This window comes from Crinia signifera, chromosome 3 (assembly GCF_055691185.1).
Source record: "Crinia signifera chromosome 3, ASM5569118v1, whole genome shotgun sequence".
Taxonomy (NCBI): Eukaryota; Metazoa; Chordata; class Amphibia; order Anura; family Myobatrachidae; genus Crinia; species Crinia signifera.
This window is the reverse complement of record NC_139219.1, coordinates 199378833-199397693: the sequence shown is the minus strand read 5'-3', so window position 1 is coordinate 199397693 and position 18861 is coordinate 199378833. Positions and strand designations below refer to the sequence as shown.

The window sequence follows — 18861 nt, the reverse complement described above, 5'->3', positions numbered from 1 at the left end:
TGATGGTTTTGATTGAAATGTATTCTTATTAATCAACACAATACTATTATGTGCCCCCAAAAAAAAACATTTAATTGACGTATTCATTAAAATTGATTTGGAACCAACTGACCAGTAATTGCATTAGTATTTCCTCCTGGCTATTGACTTGCTTTTAAATAACTAGCTTTCTTGGCCAGTAAAGCTGAAAAGTAGGCGCTTGCAGTCAGTGGCGATCCGATGGAGCTACAATTGAATACTTTTGAGTGCCATCTGCTGGTGTTTATATCCCTCCCCTGCAAAGACTTCAAAATAAAGACTGAACACTCAGCATTTATAGCTGAGTCTTTTTTTTGCACATCTACACTTACAGTTTCATACATTATGTCAAGAATGGGTTCAAATGCATCTGGTTAAATGGTGATAGTGTAGACTGCAATTTTAAATGTTGCCAAAGATACAAGGTTGTACTGAGATCTGGGCTTTATTAAGACCCTCCAATGTGGATTTGCCATGTGCTTTTAGTCATTATCATGTTAGCAGGTTATTCTCTGATATATATGCTATATATACTGTATAGGTTAAGGGTAATTTTCAGACCAAAAATAAGCTTTTGCTGCACCGCCGATACCTGCTAGATTTTTTTTTTTTTTTTTTTTTTTTTAGTAATGTGGCTGAAAAGTTACATCAGTATTATCTTCCACATTGTCATGTCTCCCACATGTCTTTGGGGACGCTGTAGCAATGCTTTGATGTGAGTTTGTCTCGACAAGGACATTCTTATAACGCATGCAAAATCTCATTTGACACCTCTTAACTGCAGACAGGTGGACTCCAGTTATTTTATGTGACTTGTTCAGAAAGTTGGACACTTTAGTATACATCAAGTATGGAGATAACCAGAGCTGAATACTAATATCACCTATTTTCAGATTTTTGTACCTAATCAGTTTTTTAACAAGTTTAGTTCCCCCCCCCGCCAAACAGTAACATAAAAAAAAAATAAAAAAAAATACTTATTATAAATACAGTTTCACAAGCACCAATGTCACCCATTTCCATGCAGCACTTTCCAGTAATCTAAGAGACCCATTTGATAATTATCCATTTTTTTTTTTTGGTTAGTACACGTCCCCTTTTTAGGAAGGGGAAAATGGAATGGCAGTGTCACTGGAAGTGTTGCTGGCTGGCCTTCCTTCTTAAACAGCCTATCGGTGAGCTCTTATTGAAAGATGAATAGAGGAGAGGAGGATAGTGGTGATGGAAATTTAGGCTGTAAAGCGCTTATTTTCTGTCAAGATCCTTGTAAGGTTCTTGAGTGCTGCCACATTAATTCAGTGCGGTAGCAGGACCGTACTTCAAGTGCTAGAGGTTCTAGCAATCTAGAATCATGATCATTAAGGTAGAAATTTTTCAGCTCCAAATGTTTCTGTTTAAGGAGTGGGTTTCAAAGACACCTTTGTATAATGTTATCCTATGATTTTAAGAAGTGTTACAAAGCAAAATATTGAATCCTTTATACAGTAATCTATTTTTACTCTACCATTGAGGCCTCATAATACATTTTTTGTGGCTTCAGTCTACTTGAACATTTATTGGCATTTGTGTTAATATGCAGCTGGACGTCTTAGAAATATCTAGGACAGACTAAATGGATATCTTAATTAGATATCTTAATTGGTTTTAGTTTGTATATAGAGAAATTGTACTATTTTTTTATTTTTTTTATTTCAGTTCTGTTAAACTTTACTCATTAAAATTTATTTTTCTGGTGAACAGATTTTAATAGTATTACCCATATTTTGCTAATTTATAAAGTTTTAGTGGTGTAAACAAATAATAAGTAAAAGTGTTAGCATCTCTATCTAGGAGTCAGCTGTCATGTACTATGACAGTGCAACATGATAAATACAAACCTGAAAGCGAATACCGATTCATGGTTTCTGTACTCTACTGTGGCACCTTTCTTATAAAGAAAAACAAGAATTGGTTTCCCAAACTCATGCTAAATGGAATCCCAACTTGTTTTGCGATTAGAGAACTGCGCTCTTTGTGCATTCAACTGAGAGCATTGCCAAAAAAAGTACTAAATATTTCTATTATCTTTTTTTAAGGGCCAAGGTGGGCTTCTTGGAATCTAGGCGTTTTTATCTGCATCAGATGTGCTGGAATTCATCGAAACCTTGGTGTTCATATATCAAGAGTAAAGTCTGTCAACCTGGATCAATGGACTCCAGAGCAAATTCAGGTAAAGTTGCAGTGTTTTATTTAAAATACTGTATTCGGTTCTATAAAAAGTCATTAGGTGTCATCTTGTCATTCTATTACTGTAGATGTGGTGCTTTTGTTTTGCACAATTTTTTATAGATATATAGCGTAATTAAAAATAATTTGGGAAACTAAGAAAGGCTGGCTTAATTATCGCTGCTTGGCTGGTACTCTTGTGTTCCTCTGCCAAGCAGACAAATCAGTGCCTAGCCATGCAGTAGTTTGTGGGATAATATCTACACAACAGAAACATTGTGGTATGTGCTCCTATTATAATTTATTTTGGAGATTGTTTACCATAATGCAATGTTTACATTCTGAGGTCCTTTGGCTTGAAAAGTGAATGAATAGTGTATTTTTTGTTTTCTTTTTTATTAAACTGTTCTCTTGCAAGGAATTGTACAGCAGATAAATAGAATTTCCTTTTGAGTGAAGTAAACCGATGGCCGTTTCATGCTTTTATTTGACCTAGACCTGCATAGTGTAGTGATGATATTGCACAAATAGTGCAGTGTTCTGAAGCTTTCATGGCAATATAGCAGCGTGGGGAAAGCTTAGTCTCCACTTAGCTTGAGAAGCACTTTAGGGGGAAGCTGAGCTTTTCCCTTCACTGCTGGGAGCTATAAGGATGATGTACTTTGCTTGCTGGAAAAACACCGGTTCCTGCATTGCCAATATGACCGGTTCCTTAATTGGCTTAACCTTTTTTATTAGGTACTGTGGTCAAAAGATCTAAAAGCTTGAGTGTATGTAACGGGAATAACTAAAATAAAAATAGGATTATTATTGCAAACGTATTTTTATTGGTTAATGATGCAATTTAAAATGAGGCCTCAAGTATAGGGTTGCCATTACATCAGCTAAGTGCCTATGTGGGACCTAGAGATACAGACATGTCCGCATACATCTAGCTTCCTTTCCTGTCAAACAGCCCTGGGTGTCTTTTTGTTGTTGTTGTTGTTGTTGGTGGTTTGTTTGTTAGTTTGTTTACCATTAATTTGCATCTTATATGCAAAAAGGACATAAAAACATCTTCTGATGATTAAAATATATGGCATGTCTATCTGCAGTATGTGACTGTGACTATCTGCTACATTACACTGTTTTCTTCGACAATACTGTAGTGTTCCATTTCTTATGTAGATACACTGGCAGTCACACACTGAATATAGACATGCAGCATAGCATTTTAATTAGCAGAAGTTGCTTGTGTGTCATAATAGCCCAGATTTGCAAAGACACGATTTCATGAAAAGTCGCGTGGCATTACAGAGTCCCAAGGAGCTCATGTCTTATGTATAATGCGACTTGTATCACATTGAGGATAGATGTATGTGGACACCTTTTATTATGTGGATAAGACTAAACACTTCAAAATGTTATACTAGCCACATTTCCAGCTTCAGTTGAGACTGTTATGTATTGGCACTTATTTTATATCTGAATTTACCAAGATTCCTGGTAATAATATATTATTTCCAGGCTGTAGTATTAGTAAATTGCTGCTTTCATAGAGGGTGGGTATACATATACCATCAGTCATACATCTATAGCTGGCCATACATCAGGAAGACCTGCTCACAATCATGATTGTGTCCAGATTTCCCTTCAAATCCCAGCAGAATTGGTGGTTTTTGGGCACGTATTGTACTCACAATGCGCACACAGTCCGTCATATACTCCAGCTGCTATATGCAACAAGGGGTTCATGGTCCTTGCCAAGGATTTAATGCTCATTGTCAAGGGGTTATTGCATGTTCTCAAGGGGTCTAGGAGCTTTGGAGGAGACCTATTTGGCTTCTAGCGTCTGACAGGGGGCACAGTGCTGCAGCGTTACTCGGAAATGCTGGGAGCGCATAGCGCTGTGCTCCCTGTCAAATGCTAGAGGTCAAATATGATCTCTTACGTCTGTCTCTTCCAAGTTGAGGAAGGTGGCAGTGGGGGAATGAGGGGGGTCCCCATGTGTCGAATGGTTGGTCCTCTAATCAGACGTGCTTTTAAGCACATTTAAAATCGGTCATTGAACGGGTCCGTTCAATGACCGATTTTAAATGTGCTTAAAAGCACGTCTGATTAGAGGACCAACCATTCGACACATGGGACCGAGCATTGCACCTCTGTGTGCAAACAATCTGCATACAATCCATTTTACAACTCCTCAAGATGTACTCAAGCATACAATCTCATTTTGGTTTATGGAGGCCTTGAGCCTGGTGAGTCCAGTATTACGAGGCTGGCTTGAAAAGTAATGCCTCCATGGCTATGTTTTTTTTATTTGTGAACACATTTGAACAATTTTTTATTTTGTACATGACTCTGTTTATCCTCTGTGTAATGCACAACAGGTTGAGTAACCCTTATCCCAATATCAGTTATCCAAATTATTCCGAAAACCATACATTCCAGAAAGTGAAAAAAAAAATGTTGTAGCCAGAAATAAACAAAGGTTCCGGTTCCGGCGCGGCTGATGTAAGGCGGCTCTCCTTACAGCTCCGGTGCCGTCCCCGCAAGTAACCCTGCTGGAGCCCTAGCGCTCAACCCGAACACCCGACAGACCCCCCTGCTGCGGTCCGCAAGCCACCCGGAGCTGCATGGACAGATTCTTGCCCGGGACAATGCCGGGAAAACAGCACAAACAGAAGACGGAGGGGGAACGTGGAGCACCCAGCAAAATGGCGGCCGCGCCGATACAAGACAGCGCACACAGCACCATTACCCTGCCACAGGTAATACCGCCGCTCAGCTCCCGGCCCCAGCAACAAACTCCGCAACACCCCTCACCCACATCCACCTCCCTAGCCCAGTTAACTTACGCGGATCTGATGCAGGCAGTCAAAGAGACTGTTCAGCCCCTCTTACAAGATCAAGCCACCATGAACGCTGCTGCGCTGCAACAAGCAGTGTCAGACATCAAGGGGCAGTGCAGACAGCTATCTAAAAGGCTCCAGGCAGTGGAACACACCACAGGAGAGAACTTCAAAGCTATCTCAGACATGCAGGACCTGACGACAAGACTTCAGAAGTCTGACACGCAAGTGTGGGCTAAACTGGACGACTTAGAAAATAGGTCTCGCAGGAACAACCTGAGGGTTATAGGTCTGCCAGAGTCTATGAAAGGACAGGCATTGTACCATTTCTTAAAGCAAAATCTACCAGAAATGCTTGGTGTCCAAGATGAATGCAGAGATCTAGTTGTCGAGAGAGCTCACAGAACAGGCCAGCTGCGAGACAATTCCTCTTCTAGACCCAGACCGGTATTGTTCAGATGTCTGAATTATGTCCATAAAGAAACTCTCTGGGCAGCGTCACGGCGAAGGAGAGACATCAAATGGGAGGAATCAAAAATCCTGATCTTCCAGGATTACTCGCCAGAACTCACCAGAATGAGGAAGCTCTTCACCCCAGTATGCTCCCAACTTGCAAAGGAGGGGACAAAATTTGCTCTGATGTACCCTGCGCGCCTGCGCATATTCGACGGCACCACATTTACCGATTTCAACACTGCTGCCGACGCGGAGGCATATTTAGAGGAACGAAGGGGCGTGAGTGCAGAGGGAAACTGATCGGGTTCGATGAAGACTCATCTGCCAACTTGCCCCCTCCGCCTACTCCCCCCCCCACCCTGCCTCTCCTGGACATCTTTCCCCACGATTGAGGTTTGCTGATCTGTCACCTTGTTTGTGCACTCAAGACGGGCAGCCCCAGGCCAGGGCGAAGCAGAAGTGACAGAGGTTTGCCCACGGCGCCACATAGATAATTGGTGGTCCTTTCATCCAGCTAACCAACACCCCTCGCACAACCATGCTGTGATGGTCTGCTTTCCCCGAACGCCGGTCATCGGCCCTCGGGCTCTTCTAGCTTACACAGGTTGTAGAAAGTTATTTATGCTTATGTGTTTTAATTTGGTATGGTCTTTGGGACTACTAGACTGCCCGGAAGATACCGGGAAAAGTTTACAAGTTTATAGTGCCGGGGTCTTACGGGTTTCTTATCACCCCTTATAGTGTTAGAGATGTTGCGGCGGACTGGCCAGGAGCCCCGTCATTACTTAGATGTTATTATACCATGTTTAGGAACTGTGAAGAAGTTAAATATGTTCATTGTGGAGTACAATGGTTACTCCTTCTACCTTTAACCCCACTTTTCCTCCCCCCCTCCACCCACCCAGTTTATGTCATTATTGTGCATTTTAGGGATGTGATAACAGATAAGGATCCTAATGTTTGTGAAACATGTCCTCGGTTAAGGTAGCCTCTTGGAATGTTGGAGGGATCCACTCTCCTGTAAAGAGGAAGAAGCTGCTCCTATATCTCAAGAGGCTCTCTATCGATATAATTCTCCTGCAGGAAACGCACCTGTTACAGCCAGAAATAATCAAATTAAACACTATGGGCTGGAAGGTTTGGGCGGCAGCTCCGTTTACATCCAAAGCTAGAGGGGTTGTTTTGATGGCTAAAGCTAGTCTTCCGATAACACTCACACACACAGAGCTTGATCCAGAAGGCAGATTCCTATTGGTGGATCTTAGCCTTTATTCACAAAGGTACATCTTCTGTAATATTTATGCACCAAACTCACACTCCGGTCCCTTTTTTAAAATGATCCAGGCTAAATTAACTCCATACATGTCGGAAAGATTGATATTGGGAGGCGACTTTAATGTCATCTCCTCACGTATTATGGACTCTAGCTCCCCTAAGACCAGGAAACCCCCCCACGAATTGGTATTCCATTTCTGATGCAACACTTAGCTCTGACTGACGCATGGAGGGCACTCCACCCTGTCGATATAGAGTTCACTTGCCTTTCAGCCGCGCATGGCTCGCTGTCCAGGTTGGACTACCTATTACTATCCGATGCGGTCTTTATGAATGTGGCCGATGCTGAGATTGAACCTATGTTTCTCTCCGACCATTCACTTATTTGGGTTTCATTTACCACCACGCTAGATGTAGGTTCCTATAGACTATGGAAATTTCCCACACACTTTGCCTCGTCCTTAGGCTTTCGTAGCAAATTAGAGTCCTCCTGTGAGGAATATAGACTTGACAATATAAAAGCCCTTGAAGAACACCCAATCTTGTTTTGGCAGACTGCCAAAGCGGTTCTTAGAGGCCGAATTATCCAATATGTATCCCAAAAGAAAAGGGAGTTTACTTCCACTTATAAAATGGCTCAAGTACACCTGACTGACACTTATCAAAAATATAAGACAGACCCCACGCCAGTCAACAGAGTAGATTTTAATCTTGCCAAACAGTCATTTGATGGTATCCGTGCCTCTTTGGGGGACCGCCATACCTTCCACAAAGATCATAGATTCTATAGGTTTGGCAATAAAACGGGCAGACTGCTCTCAAACCTATTGAAGACCTCCTCAGGAACAACACTGATAGAATCCGTTAAACGCCCGGATGGCTCATATGCCTCCAGTGGCAAAGACATAGCCTCCACCCTTCATGAGTTTTACTCTGACATTTACTCCCAGCCAGCAAGAGATGAATCGGGGGAGGCAAACTTCTGGAAATCCATTACATGCCCATCTCTGCCCACAGAGTTGACAGCCCAAATCACTACCCCTTTTACCTCTCAAGAGGTGGAGGCGGCGATCAAACAACTAAAACCACTGAAATCACCGGGCCCTGACGGTTACTCGGGCAAATTCTACAAGATTTTGCTCCCCCGTATATTGGAGACTGTGGTCCTGGTGTTTAACAATATTATGTCGCAAGGAAAAAACCCTCAATATTTTACTGACGCCGTTATCAGACTACTGCCAAAACCTGCCAGGGATCCACACCTGCCAGGATCATATAGGCCAATATCCCATCTAAACGTGGATTATAAACTATTCACAAAATTGATAGCAGACCGAATCAAACACCTAGTCCCCAAGGTGATACACCAGGACCAGTCCGGTTTCATAGCAGGAAGACACTCCACGGCCAATATCCGTAAAGTGATTGCGGCTTCCCACTGGTACCAATCCAACCCCCACACATCACTCCCTTTCCTCCTCGCCCTTGACGCTGAGAAGGCGTTTGATATGGTGGCCTGGAGCCACTTGTTCCACACGCTTTCTCAATTTGGATTTCCTAGTCAATTTATCTCCCTGTTAAAAATGCTATATTCCCAGTCACAGTCCAGGATCATATGTAATGGCTACCTATCACCTCCAATCCCCCTAGGCAGAGGCACGAGACAGGGCTGCCCACTATCCCCTCTGCTATTCGCCATTGCCATTGAGCCCCTTGCTATCGCCCTACGCGCATTACCTGAATTCCAAGGACTGAGAGTAGCCCAGCATGAGCTGAAGGTGGGACTTTTCGCAGACGACATGCTGCTTTTTATTTCTAATCCGCTAACCTCTATACCCGCTATCTTTCAACTTATCACAAACTTTGGCCTATTTTCAGGATACAAAATAAACAAAGACAAATCAGAATTATTGCCCCTAACGAACATAGCAGCATCCTTTCTTGCCTCCCCAGCAGCAAGCCTCCTGCCCACCCTAAAACACAATACCACTAAATTGAAATATTTGGGAGTGTTCATTCCCACCTCACTAAAAGATATTTATGCCCTTAATATCTCACCAGTGATTAGGAAAATTACAACTCTCTTGGAGTCATGGGTAGCCTTGCCCCTGTCACTCCTGGGCAGGGTGGCAGTTTTGAAGAGTATTGTATTCCCTAAACTCTCCTATGTTGTCCAGATGCTACCATTTGCCCTAACCAGGGCAGACATCCGTCAGTGTGACAGAATTTTCAATAGATTTTTATGGTCAGGAAAGAGGCCACGCATAGCCTTAGCTAAGCTTAAACTCCATAAAGATAAGGGAGGCCTGGCGGTTCCCGACATACAAGTGTTCGTTAGAACAGTGGCGTTCCGATACATACTAGACTGGATACATGCTCGCTCTAGCTACATCAACTACCAATTAGAACAGGCTATGATCTTCCCCTATGACATGAAGGCCTTAATACACACACCAAAAAAAGATTTACCGCAATTAGCTAAAGCCAATCCCCTATTCTGGGACACATATCTAGCGTGGTGGTCGGTGAATAAATCCCTAAAGAGAAACCCAGCATACACTAAATTTATCCCCTTTATTGGCAACCCATGTTTCCAGGCAGCCATCGATAATGGGAAATTCCACCAATGGCAGCAAAAAGGCATTGCCATCATTAAGGACGTTTTCGATCCAGGGGGACAGATAAAACCCTTCTCAGATCTTGTTGATAATTCCCAGATCCCAAGAGCTGACTTTTTCATGTACCTCCAAGTTAGACATTATGTGAACACGCTAACAAGACCACAGACGCCCTCTACCACGACTGACCCTATAATATCCTTAATCAACCTAACGAGTACAGCGCCTTTCAAAACACAATATCTTTATTGGGATATCCTGACGGGACATGAGGAGAAATTGTGGGCACTCAACGTCCGAAAATGGGAAGCGGATTTGGGTATCACGATGACCTACCAGGCAGTGACGGAAAATTTCCCTGAAATTAGAAAAGCATTATATTCGACCCAACTCCAAGAAACCCATTATAAATTCATAAATAGAATATTCATTACACCAGGACAGAGAAAGCACATGGTCCCAACAGAGACAGGGTCTTGCTTGAAATGCGGGGCATCCAATGCCCTATACCTACATTGTTTCTGGAGTTGTCCCAAAATCAAGAAATTCTGGTACAAAGTCTTGGGTTATATTAACACATCCTTCCAATTAGCTTTGAAGTTAAACTGCACCGTCATGCTCAACCTACACCTGTCTAAATGGGGCATCCCAGAAGACAAGAGGTACTTGAACCCTATCCTATATGTAATCCTAACACTGGGGAAAAAACTCATACTAAATAATTGGATAGTACGATCCCCTCCCAGACTGGATAATCTAAAAACACGACTACTCCACCTCCTCTACTTGGAGCGGCAATCAACTCTTCCTGATGTGGAATACAATGTTCCCCGATTTTACAAAAAGTGGGGACCGCTCATCGAATCTCTAGATAACACACAACAACAGAAAATACTAGCACTATTTGACTCCACGAATTGGGCTTTGCTAAGACGTGTGGCAGATGAAGGTTAAGGTTCACAATGTATGTCTCGCACCCGCTGTAAATATTAGGAAAGAATAACCAAGATAAGCTAAAGCTGATGGCTAGATGAAGGGTCGGTACGGTTGAATATCGAGGACACTCCAGGGAACCAGAAATTTTGGTTACTAATAACATAGTCACTCTAGAATGCATTGTTGCTCCTATGCCCCTCCCCATCTTCCCCTCATTCGACATTTGTTCTGGTTTTTGATTTGGTGTGCTGTGATGGTTGTGGCAGAGTATACTCCTCTTATGAATGATACCCTCGATACGCGGGCATCTCCCTAACGAGGGTACACCTCACACAGTCAGAAGTGTTGACATAATAGTACTATTAAGACACCATACTCGTTGGAGGTGCACCCATGGAACTGCACACTATGAGGACTCTATTCCCATCTAAATGACTAAATGCTCTTTCTGTATTCTTTTATCACAGCACCCTCTCTGTATCACAAATGCTTGTTATATTTGGAAAATGCAATAAATATATAAAAAAAATAAAAAAAATGTTGTAGCCAAAAGCACTACTGGGAACATGATATGTAACTGGCACTAAATATGTGCAAGACCATGATTGCTTGGCATTCAAATTCAGTGTCTGAGATTCTACACAAACTTTGTTTCATGTTTTGAAACCTTGTTTATTTATAAATAAAATATTTGTGTGTATTTCATGTGTTTTGATATGCTTATACGGGATTGGTACTAAATCCCGGCGGTCGGGATTCCGGTGTTGGGATTTTGAACGCCGGGATTCCGAGCGCCAAAATCCCGACAAGGGAGGGACGTTGATCGCTATGTTCGGCACACTCATTTATATCTCCCCACGACACCCATAGAGGGAGAAAGTGTCTGGATTTCGGCATCAGGATTTTGACCGTCGGGATTCCAACTGCATCCCGCTTATACAACATAAATGCAAGATACTGGATTTCAATATAAAATATTCCTAAATAGAGAATAACCCATTATCCAAAATTCTTCTGGCCCTGAGCATTTTGGATAAGGGATACTTAACCTGTGTTCAATTTTCAACGTAGCCCCATTCCTTTCCACGCATGTGCATCGACACTTGACATGTTGAGCAAAACCGTCGGAGAGGAAAGCTGGTGGTTGTTGTTCACCCCAGGACTGAACGACAGCTTTCACCTCTTCATCAGAGTTGAAGTGTTGACCCTTAAGGTGCTCTTTCATCTTTGCTGAAAGTCACAGGGTGCAAGATCGGGGGCTGTATGACTGGTGTGGCAGAAGCTCCTTGAACTGCAGGCACTGCAACAAAGATGAAAGAGCACCTTAAGGGTCAACACTTCAACTCTACTGACCAGGTGAAAGCTGCTGTTTTGTGGCACTAAATCACTACTTACATGTCGGCAGAGAAGCACTTGGCTCTGGAATCATTAAGCAACTGTAGCTTATAATGAGGTTGAAGTGAGCTGCTAATGAGGTTCGAGTGGATGCTACAATATCTCACTGTTCTATGTCCTTGGCATTTTAAGGGTTTAAGACTTTAAGCTGATGACATCCTTCATAAAATTACATGACATGCAAGTAGTAATAGAAATGTGTAGAATTCTGCACTTAGCCATGTGATAGCCCTTTTTTAACCATTTCGCACTGCTCCTCGGACCCAGGTAATTGCCAGGTTGCTGGCGCAATGACCCGGGTCAAGTTGTGGTGTAAAAGCACCAAGGGGCCATTTATGAAGTATCACATATACAATGCGATCTTAGCAAAACATTGCAGCCCAGAATTGCATTGTAATTTGCGATCCTAACGTCCGCATTTAGCTTTCTGCACCCGCAGGGACAGGGCTCAGAAATTAGCTAGGTGCAAGGGGGATCTGCGCATGCACAATTAACACTGGCGGCAGTGCGGTCTGCAGCCCATAGGCTACAATGGGCTGCTGCCATCTCCGAATGCGATGATGCGATGCTGCCCGATGTAGATACATTGGACAACATCACATCCCCCATAGAGATTTTATTTATTATTTATTTATTAACAGTTTCTTATATAGCGCACACATATTCCGCAGCGCTTTACAGAGAATATTTGAACATTCACATCTGTCCCTGCCCCAGTGGAGCTTACAATCTATATTCCCTACCACATGTACACGCACACAGACATTCTAGGGTTAATTTTTTTTGGAAGCCAATTAACCTACCAGTATATTTTTGGATTGTGGGAGGAAACCGGAGTAAACCCACACAAGCACGGGGAGAATATACAAACTCCGCACAGTTAGGACCATGGTGAGGATCAAACCCATGACCTCAGCGCTGTGAGGCAGTAATGCTAACCATTACACCGTCCGTGCTGCCCCAGAGATCTAAAGGGAATGCGGCTGCTGGCGCACAGGAGGTATTGCAGCAGGTTTTGGAGTTTCCTGATGTGGTCCCTTCTAGGTATTTTGGGGATACTAAAATATATGCGGCTAAACCCCTGAATCAGGTGTGTTTGGGGAATTGGCAGCAAATATCAAATACTGTAACTTTGTTTTACACCTTATTCCACTGAATTCTCTACTGATGGTTTATTAGGGTCTCATGAACAGGACCCTAGCAACCTTTTTTTGTTTTCATGTTTGCCATTATTTTGTATATCTTCTGTGTGTCCCAGTTTCCCTGCTGACTATGGAGCAGGATGTCATGCAGGATCAGAATGGGATTGAGGTGAGATCGTGATCCACACACGGTCTTGCCTTGAGTTTCATGTTGGTAAATTCTGATCTGGATCCCAAATGTCCGGTTGTTGTTTATGCGACTACAGTGCTTATATTCCTACCTCATGTAATGAAATGCATTATATTTAGATTAAATTTCATGCCCCCTGCAGAAGCCTTGACCATGTGACCGGTGTAGTATTAAATGTACGCAGTACTGTAGAGTTAAAGAATTTTATCAAGTGGTGAGCGTAAGAGGAAAGCGAAAGGTGGTATGTTCCTGCTTAATCTATTACCTTCAATTTCCTAATGCTTTTCATTGTTTTCACACTGCCAGAGGTCCAAGCTTCTCCATTACTCTGTGTGGATTGGGACCCTCTGTAACACCATACATCTTAACAAACACTTTGCCTGTAGCTTATCTTGCTTTCAGCCAGCTATTTCCCAAAAGTTTTATGTTTGTGCCTTTTTGTGCCTTGTTCTCATGGAACGTGAGTCACATACTTATGTTCCATGCCATTAGCAGAACAAGTCTAATCTCCTGGCACAGCAGCTGCAAAATTAAATAATAATGCCTGGGAGGAGAGCAGAACATCCGTGTACTCTGAAAGCCCCATGAATGGGGTCCTCTGTTTACCCTAGAGGAAGAGTTCTGAAGTATTTTTAAGCATTTAACTAGAAAGAAACCTCCATGATCTGGGCATATTGCATGTGATCTATTTCTTATACTAATATATATTTTTTTTTTCCATATTGAAAAGCATCATTTGTTATTTAAACTGTTTTGTGTGCTGATGTTACGGGTTGACCCTATTTGATAATTGTTTAAGTGCCTTTTTCTCATTTAATAACCTTTTATTTTCTATTACTCTTTCAACTATTGCAAGAGGAGCTATAACTAGATTTGATGATATTTCTGCTCACAGTGACATTATGGTGACACACTTGTCTAAGTAGCTGATAAAGTCCACTGGGATATGGTGAGCTCTACGCTGTAATTATCACCAGTGTGCACAGGATATTCTCCCTTATTCCCAAAGGACCATGCTTGCTCCCTGCTCAACTGTAGGCTTGTCTTAAAGTGATGGAATGGATCGGATTGTAAATTCCCAAATGGGATAACTTTTTATATGGGCATGTTTGCATTCTGTTTGGAGTTTAACTCCTTAGTCACAGCGACACATGCCTTGCTGCATTGGTCCAATACTCTGTGCATACTGTGTTACTATATTTGTGCAATTAAACTTCTCACAATGGTTAATGATTTTTGTAGGTTAGTTGCATATTTAATCAATAATCCAGCTTGATCTAGAATCATGGTCATTTACATGTCACATGTGCCATGTTTATCCCGTAGCATTTTGTCTGTTGCAGTGTTAGTGCATGTCTCCCACTTTTAAGGTGCCCATACACGGTATAATTGTGCTGTGCCTATGCACGCTCCCGCGGGCATCTCATCGCACAGTACAAAAAGTGCTGCACATACTTTTGTACTGCCTTCTGATCGCATCGCACGTGATCCGATGCGATCGAGTTCAAAACGCACGTGGAAATTTTTTTACCGTTTATGGGTACCTTTAGTCATTCATGCACAGAGTAAAAAAGACAGTGTAATGTTGTATGATACAGAAAGAGGAGTGCTATGCTTTTCTTTTGTTCTTGTGTTTATAAATATACACATATATAGATAGATATATAGATATTTTACAGAAGATAAATATATAGTGTGTGTGTGTGTGTGTGTGTGTGTATATATATATATATATATATATATATATACATACATACAGCCTAATTCTGCAATGCCTTGAGCAATTTACACTAAACTTAGTACACATATGACTTACAATCTGGAAAAAAAATACTGTGGGGGTAAGATGCCCCTGGCAACCATGTGGGGGTCCCGGGGGCCCCAAAAGGTGTCCAGCCACTACACAAAGTGGATCAGGGAAGCAAGATATAGCAAAGATGCATAGCATTGAGGGGGTAGAGGACATTGATTAGATTCATGGCCACTTAGACCCCCAATCCCGACCTCCCGTGGGCCCAAATGGGGTCCAGAGTCTAGATTCGACGTGGCCGCATTGGGTGTTTAGCAGCAGTCAAAGTGAACATTTTAAAGTTGGGGTATGGAAAAAGTAACAACTTTTTCTGTGGGGAGTGGCCACTAAAAAGGGGGGGGGGGTGTATTTAAGTGTAATGTACCACCCCCTATATATCCCTCATACAGCCCCATACATATTATGCTACATGGAACGAGCCAAAATTCACATTATTCAACACTGAATGAGACAAAATTCCCAAGGAATTATCCAAACTATTATTTATTAACAACAGTTTCTTATATAGCGCATAAATATTCCGCAGTGCTTTTACAGAGAATATATGAACGTTCACATCAGTCCCTGCCCCAGAGGAGCTTACAATCTATATACCCTACCACAGGTACACGCACACACAGACATTCTAGGGTTAATTTTGTTGGGTGCCAATTAGCCTACCAGTATATTTTTTGGATTGTGGGAGGAAACCGGAATACCCAGAGGAAACCCACAGAAATACGGGGAGAATATACAAACTCCGCACAGTTAGGGCCATGGTGGGAATCGAACCCATGACCTCAGTTCTGTGAGGCAGTAATGCTTACCATTACACCATCCGTGCTGCCTGTAACATAGTTACAGGGAGAGTGATAGTACAGACAGGTAGTGACAGCATGGACATGGGACAGGAAGAGTGATAACAGTGACACAGGGACAAAGATAGTGTAAGCAGGAACAGAGAGAGAAACTGACACACCGATGCTGACAAATGCTGACAGACAAACACACTGGCACTGACACACTAAAATGGTGACCATACACCTACAGATTTATCTTCAGATCTGGCTGGTTGGAACAAAAACCCGGTAATATCTGAATGACAGTGTCAGGATTTCCAAGCAAATGGTCAACCGTCAATAACCATGTTTTTGTTCCAACCAGCCAGATCTGAAGATAAATCTGTAGGTGTATGGCCAGCTTTACAGTGACACGATCTGATGCTGAAACACAGACTCTGATACTCAGATGATGGCATACAGAAATACGCTAACACACACGCCGACAGACACTGACATATGGGAGCTGACACACAGGCAGACAGAAGCTGACACAACCACCTACACATAGACAGATGCAGATACAAAGAGGCTGACACAGACAGACATTGACAGAGTGGCATGCATTATTACATGGACACATGGATGTTGAATCACACACCGAAAGATGCTAACACACTGGAACTGACAGATAAATGCTGACCCATAGATGGACACATGGAAACAGGAGCTGTGCTGTGGAAGTGCTGACTGGCAAAATGTCTGTGTCAGATGTCAGGAGGCCAGGATGAAGCTGGCCATAAGATTTATTGTCAGATCTGGCTGGTTGGAACAAATACCTGGTAATATCTGAATGACAGTTTGGCAGTTTTCCAGTATTTCGAAGCAAATGGTCAACTGTCATTTGCTCTCATCCATTATTAGGATTTTGTTTCAACCAGCCAGATCTGAAAATAAATGTGTAGATGTATGGCCAGCTTCATCCTGGAACTGGCTTTCCCTGCAGGCAATACCGACCCGCGGGGCTGCGCATCTTCATCGCTGCAGGGCATACACATGGAGTGTTCCATATGAAAGTTGGCAATGCTATAGATATTACTAATGTTTAACTTTTTGGTTTACACAACTTAAACATCTAGAAGTGCAGACTGACTAATGTCCCTTTGTTTTGTAGTTCCCCAGGTACATAATGGAACACTGCAGTTTACATAGTGTTATCATGCACATTTCCCCCCTTCCTCCTTCTATCCATTGCCTGCTAATTAAGCTGACTGTTCTCATGAGTCTCCCTTCTGGAGCAAGATAGATTATCCACCTGATAACTCTTGGCACATTTGATGGATCCATCCATCAACATGTTTGTGAAAGTGTAACACTTATAATGATCTCTTTTATGTCTAAATAATTACTGTATGTATATTTTTTTTCTTCCCTCTAAACTTTTGACTGTAAAACTATGAATCTATGTACCAGACATTCACAAACAAGCTATATAAATGCATACTTTATACTGTAAAAATTAATGTCACTTCTAAATGCTATAATGCTTTTATTTATTATTTAGTTTTCCAGTCCTACTATTACTTGTACAATATATGTATGGAGTATAGCACATGGGTTGGGCTGGACTGTTTCCATCATTAGGCCCTGGCCCTAGTGGCAAAATGGCACAAATCATGCACAATTTGTATAGGGGTAGTGCTAAAATGATGCAATTACAACAGAAGCGTATCATTAGGCAACACCTTTTCTGCGCTGCCTGTGGATTCCCAGTGTCATTCTCCCCATTCTGCCCGTTTCACTTGACTGTAGACTGGATTCTGTAGGGATGGCCACTCTCCTAGGGACTACCCGGAAAATCAGGTGTCTACCGCAGGATCCAAAGAGTATGCAAATATGGTACAGCCTGTGGATGGGGTTTGTTGGTAGAACAAAATGAAGTAGGCGTTTCTCATGTTAGAAACCCTGCATATAGATATGTTATCTATATGATACTGTATGTGTGTGCGTGTACATGTGGTAGGGAATATAGATTGTAAGCTCCACTGGGGCAGGGACTGATGTGAATGGTCAAATATTCTCTGTAAAGCGCTGCGGAATCTGTGTGCGCTATATAAGAAACTGGTAATAAATAAATAAATAAATGTTAGCATACACATGTCCATAGCTAGAATGGGGGCCATTGTTAGGGGTCGTAGAGGCTTTGGTGGCCCCACAGATGCCTGGAAATTTTCCGGGCTCAGCTGTGCTGTCCCTAAAAATTTCCAGGCATATCACAATACAGTAGGTAGGTGCATGCCAGTTTTCACTGTCGACCTATTGACCCTGTTGATCTTTGTGCATGTCGACCGTAACTCATGTCAATCTTATACTTGTTTTACAGCTTGTTGTAGACCAAATGATCCATACCCGTTGTATTTGTAGAAAGATAGACCGATCCAGTCATTTTCGATCTGTAGAAATATTCTCCAATCTGTAATTCTGGCCATTAAGTACAAATATAATTCTACAGTAAACTGTGGTTTTTTTTTTGAGTCTTTATTTAGCAGAACCATAAGATCAAAAACCTCTACAGTCTACTTCAATCTAGCACATTTTCCATATTCTAACACTTACGATTTTTATTCTGTTGACTGAAATTACTTAATTTGTGGTTGCCAGTATGTTTGCGTGTAAGCAGGGTAATCTTGTAAAATGAGAACACTGAGCAACTGCATGACGTACATGAGGGAGTCATTGAATCCTAATTAGCTGACTCTTTAGACCATGGTGCAGTCTTTTGCGCTGTAATTGGTCTCATTACCATGGAAAATGAAGTAGAGATGTCCTCTGTGATGCAGAAGGAACATGCTGTGAGTTCATTATTATTTGAAGACTTTTACATCAGGCTATAGCACCAATCACTTTTTTCACTATCTACTAGTGCAGGGTATCGCATGTGTTACTCTGCCAGTTCACTCGGCAGCTGCCGGGCGGCAGGATCGCATAGGATACATTGTATGCAGTTGATCCCAGCAAGGATAAATGCATGCAATAAATATACATACAACCTGTAGGATCACTGGAATGTTTGCAGAGTGTATTATGCATTGCCTAGGAAATCTTGGAGTTTCCAAAATTGCTGTAAAATTAGGTCTTATGCTGTGCCAAAGGCCCAATATTGTAATTTGTTAAAACCTCCACCATAATGTTAAAATGTTTGTATTGATACTCAATGACCGTGACCG

At 42.1% G+C, this 18861-nt stretch overlaps 1 protein-coding gene across 3 annotated transcripts in view; it reads left to right on the top strand.

The window, feature by feature from the left end:
• SMAP1 (small ArfGAP 1) overlaps positions 1 to 18861 on the top strand; it is a 281227-nt gene that overhangs the window by 82191 nt on the left and 180175 nt on the right. For all 3 annotated transcript variants that reach the window (XM_083177252.1, XM_083177251.1, XM_083177250.1), the window contains exon 2: positions 2094 to 2227. In XM_083177252.1, the coding sequence (XP_083033378.1) occupies positions 2094 to 2227 (134 nt within the window). The remainder of the gene's footprint in view (positions 1 to 2093; positions 2228 to 18861) is intronic.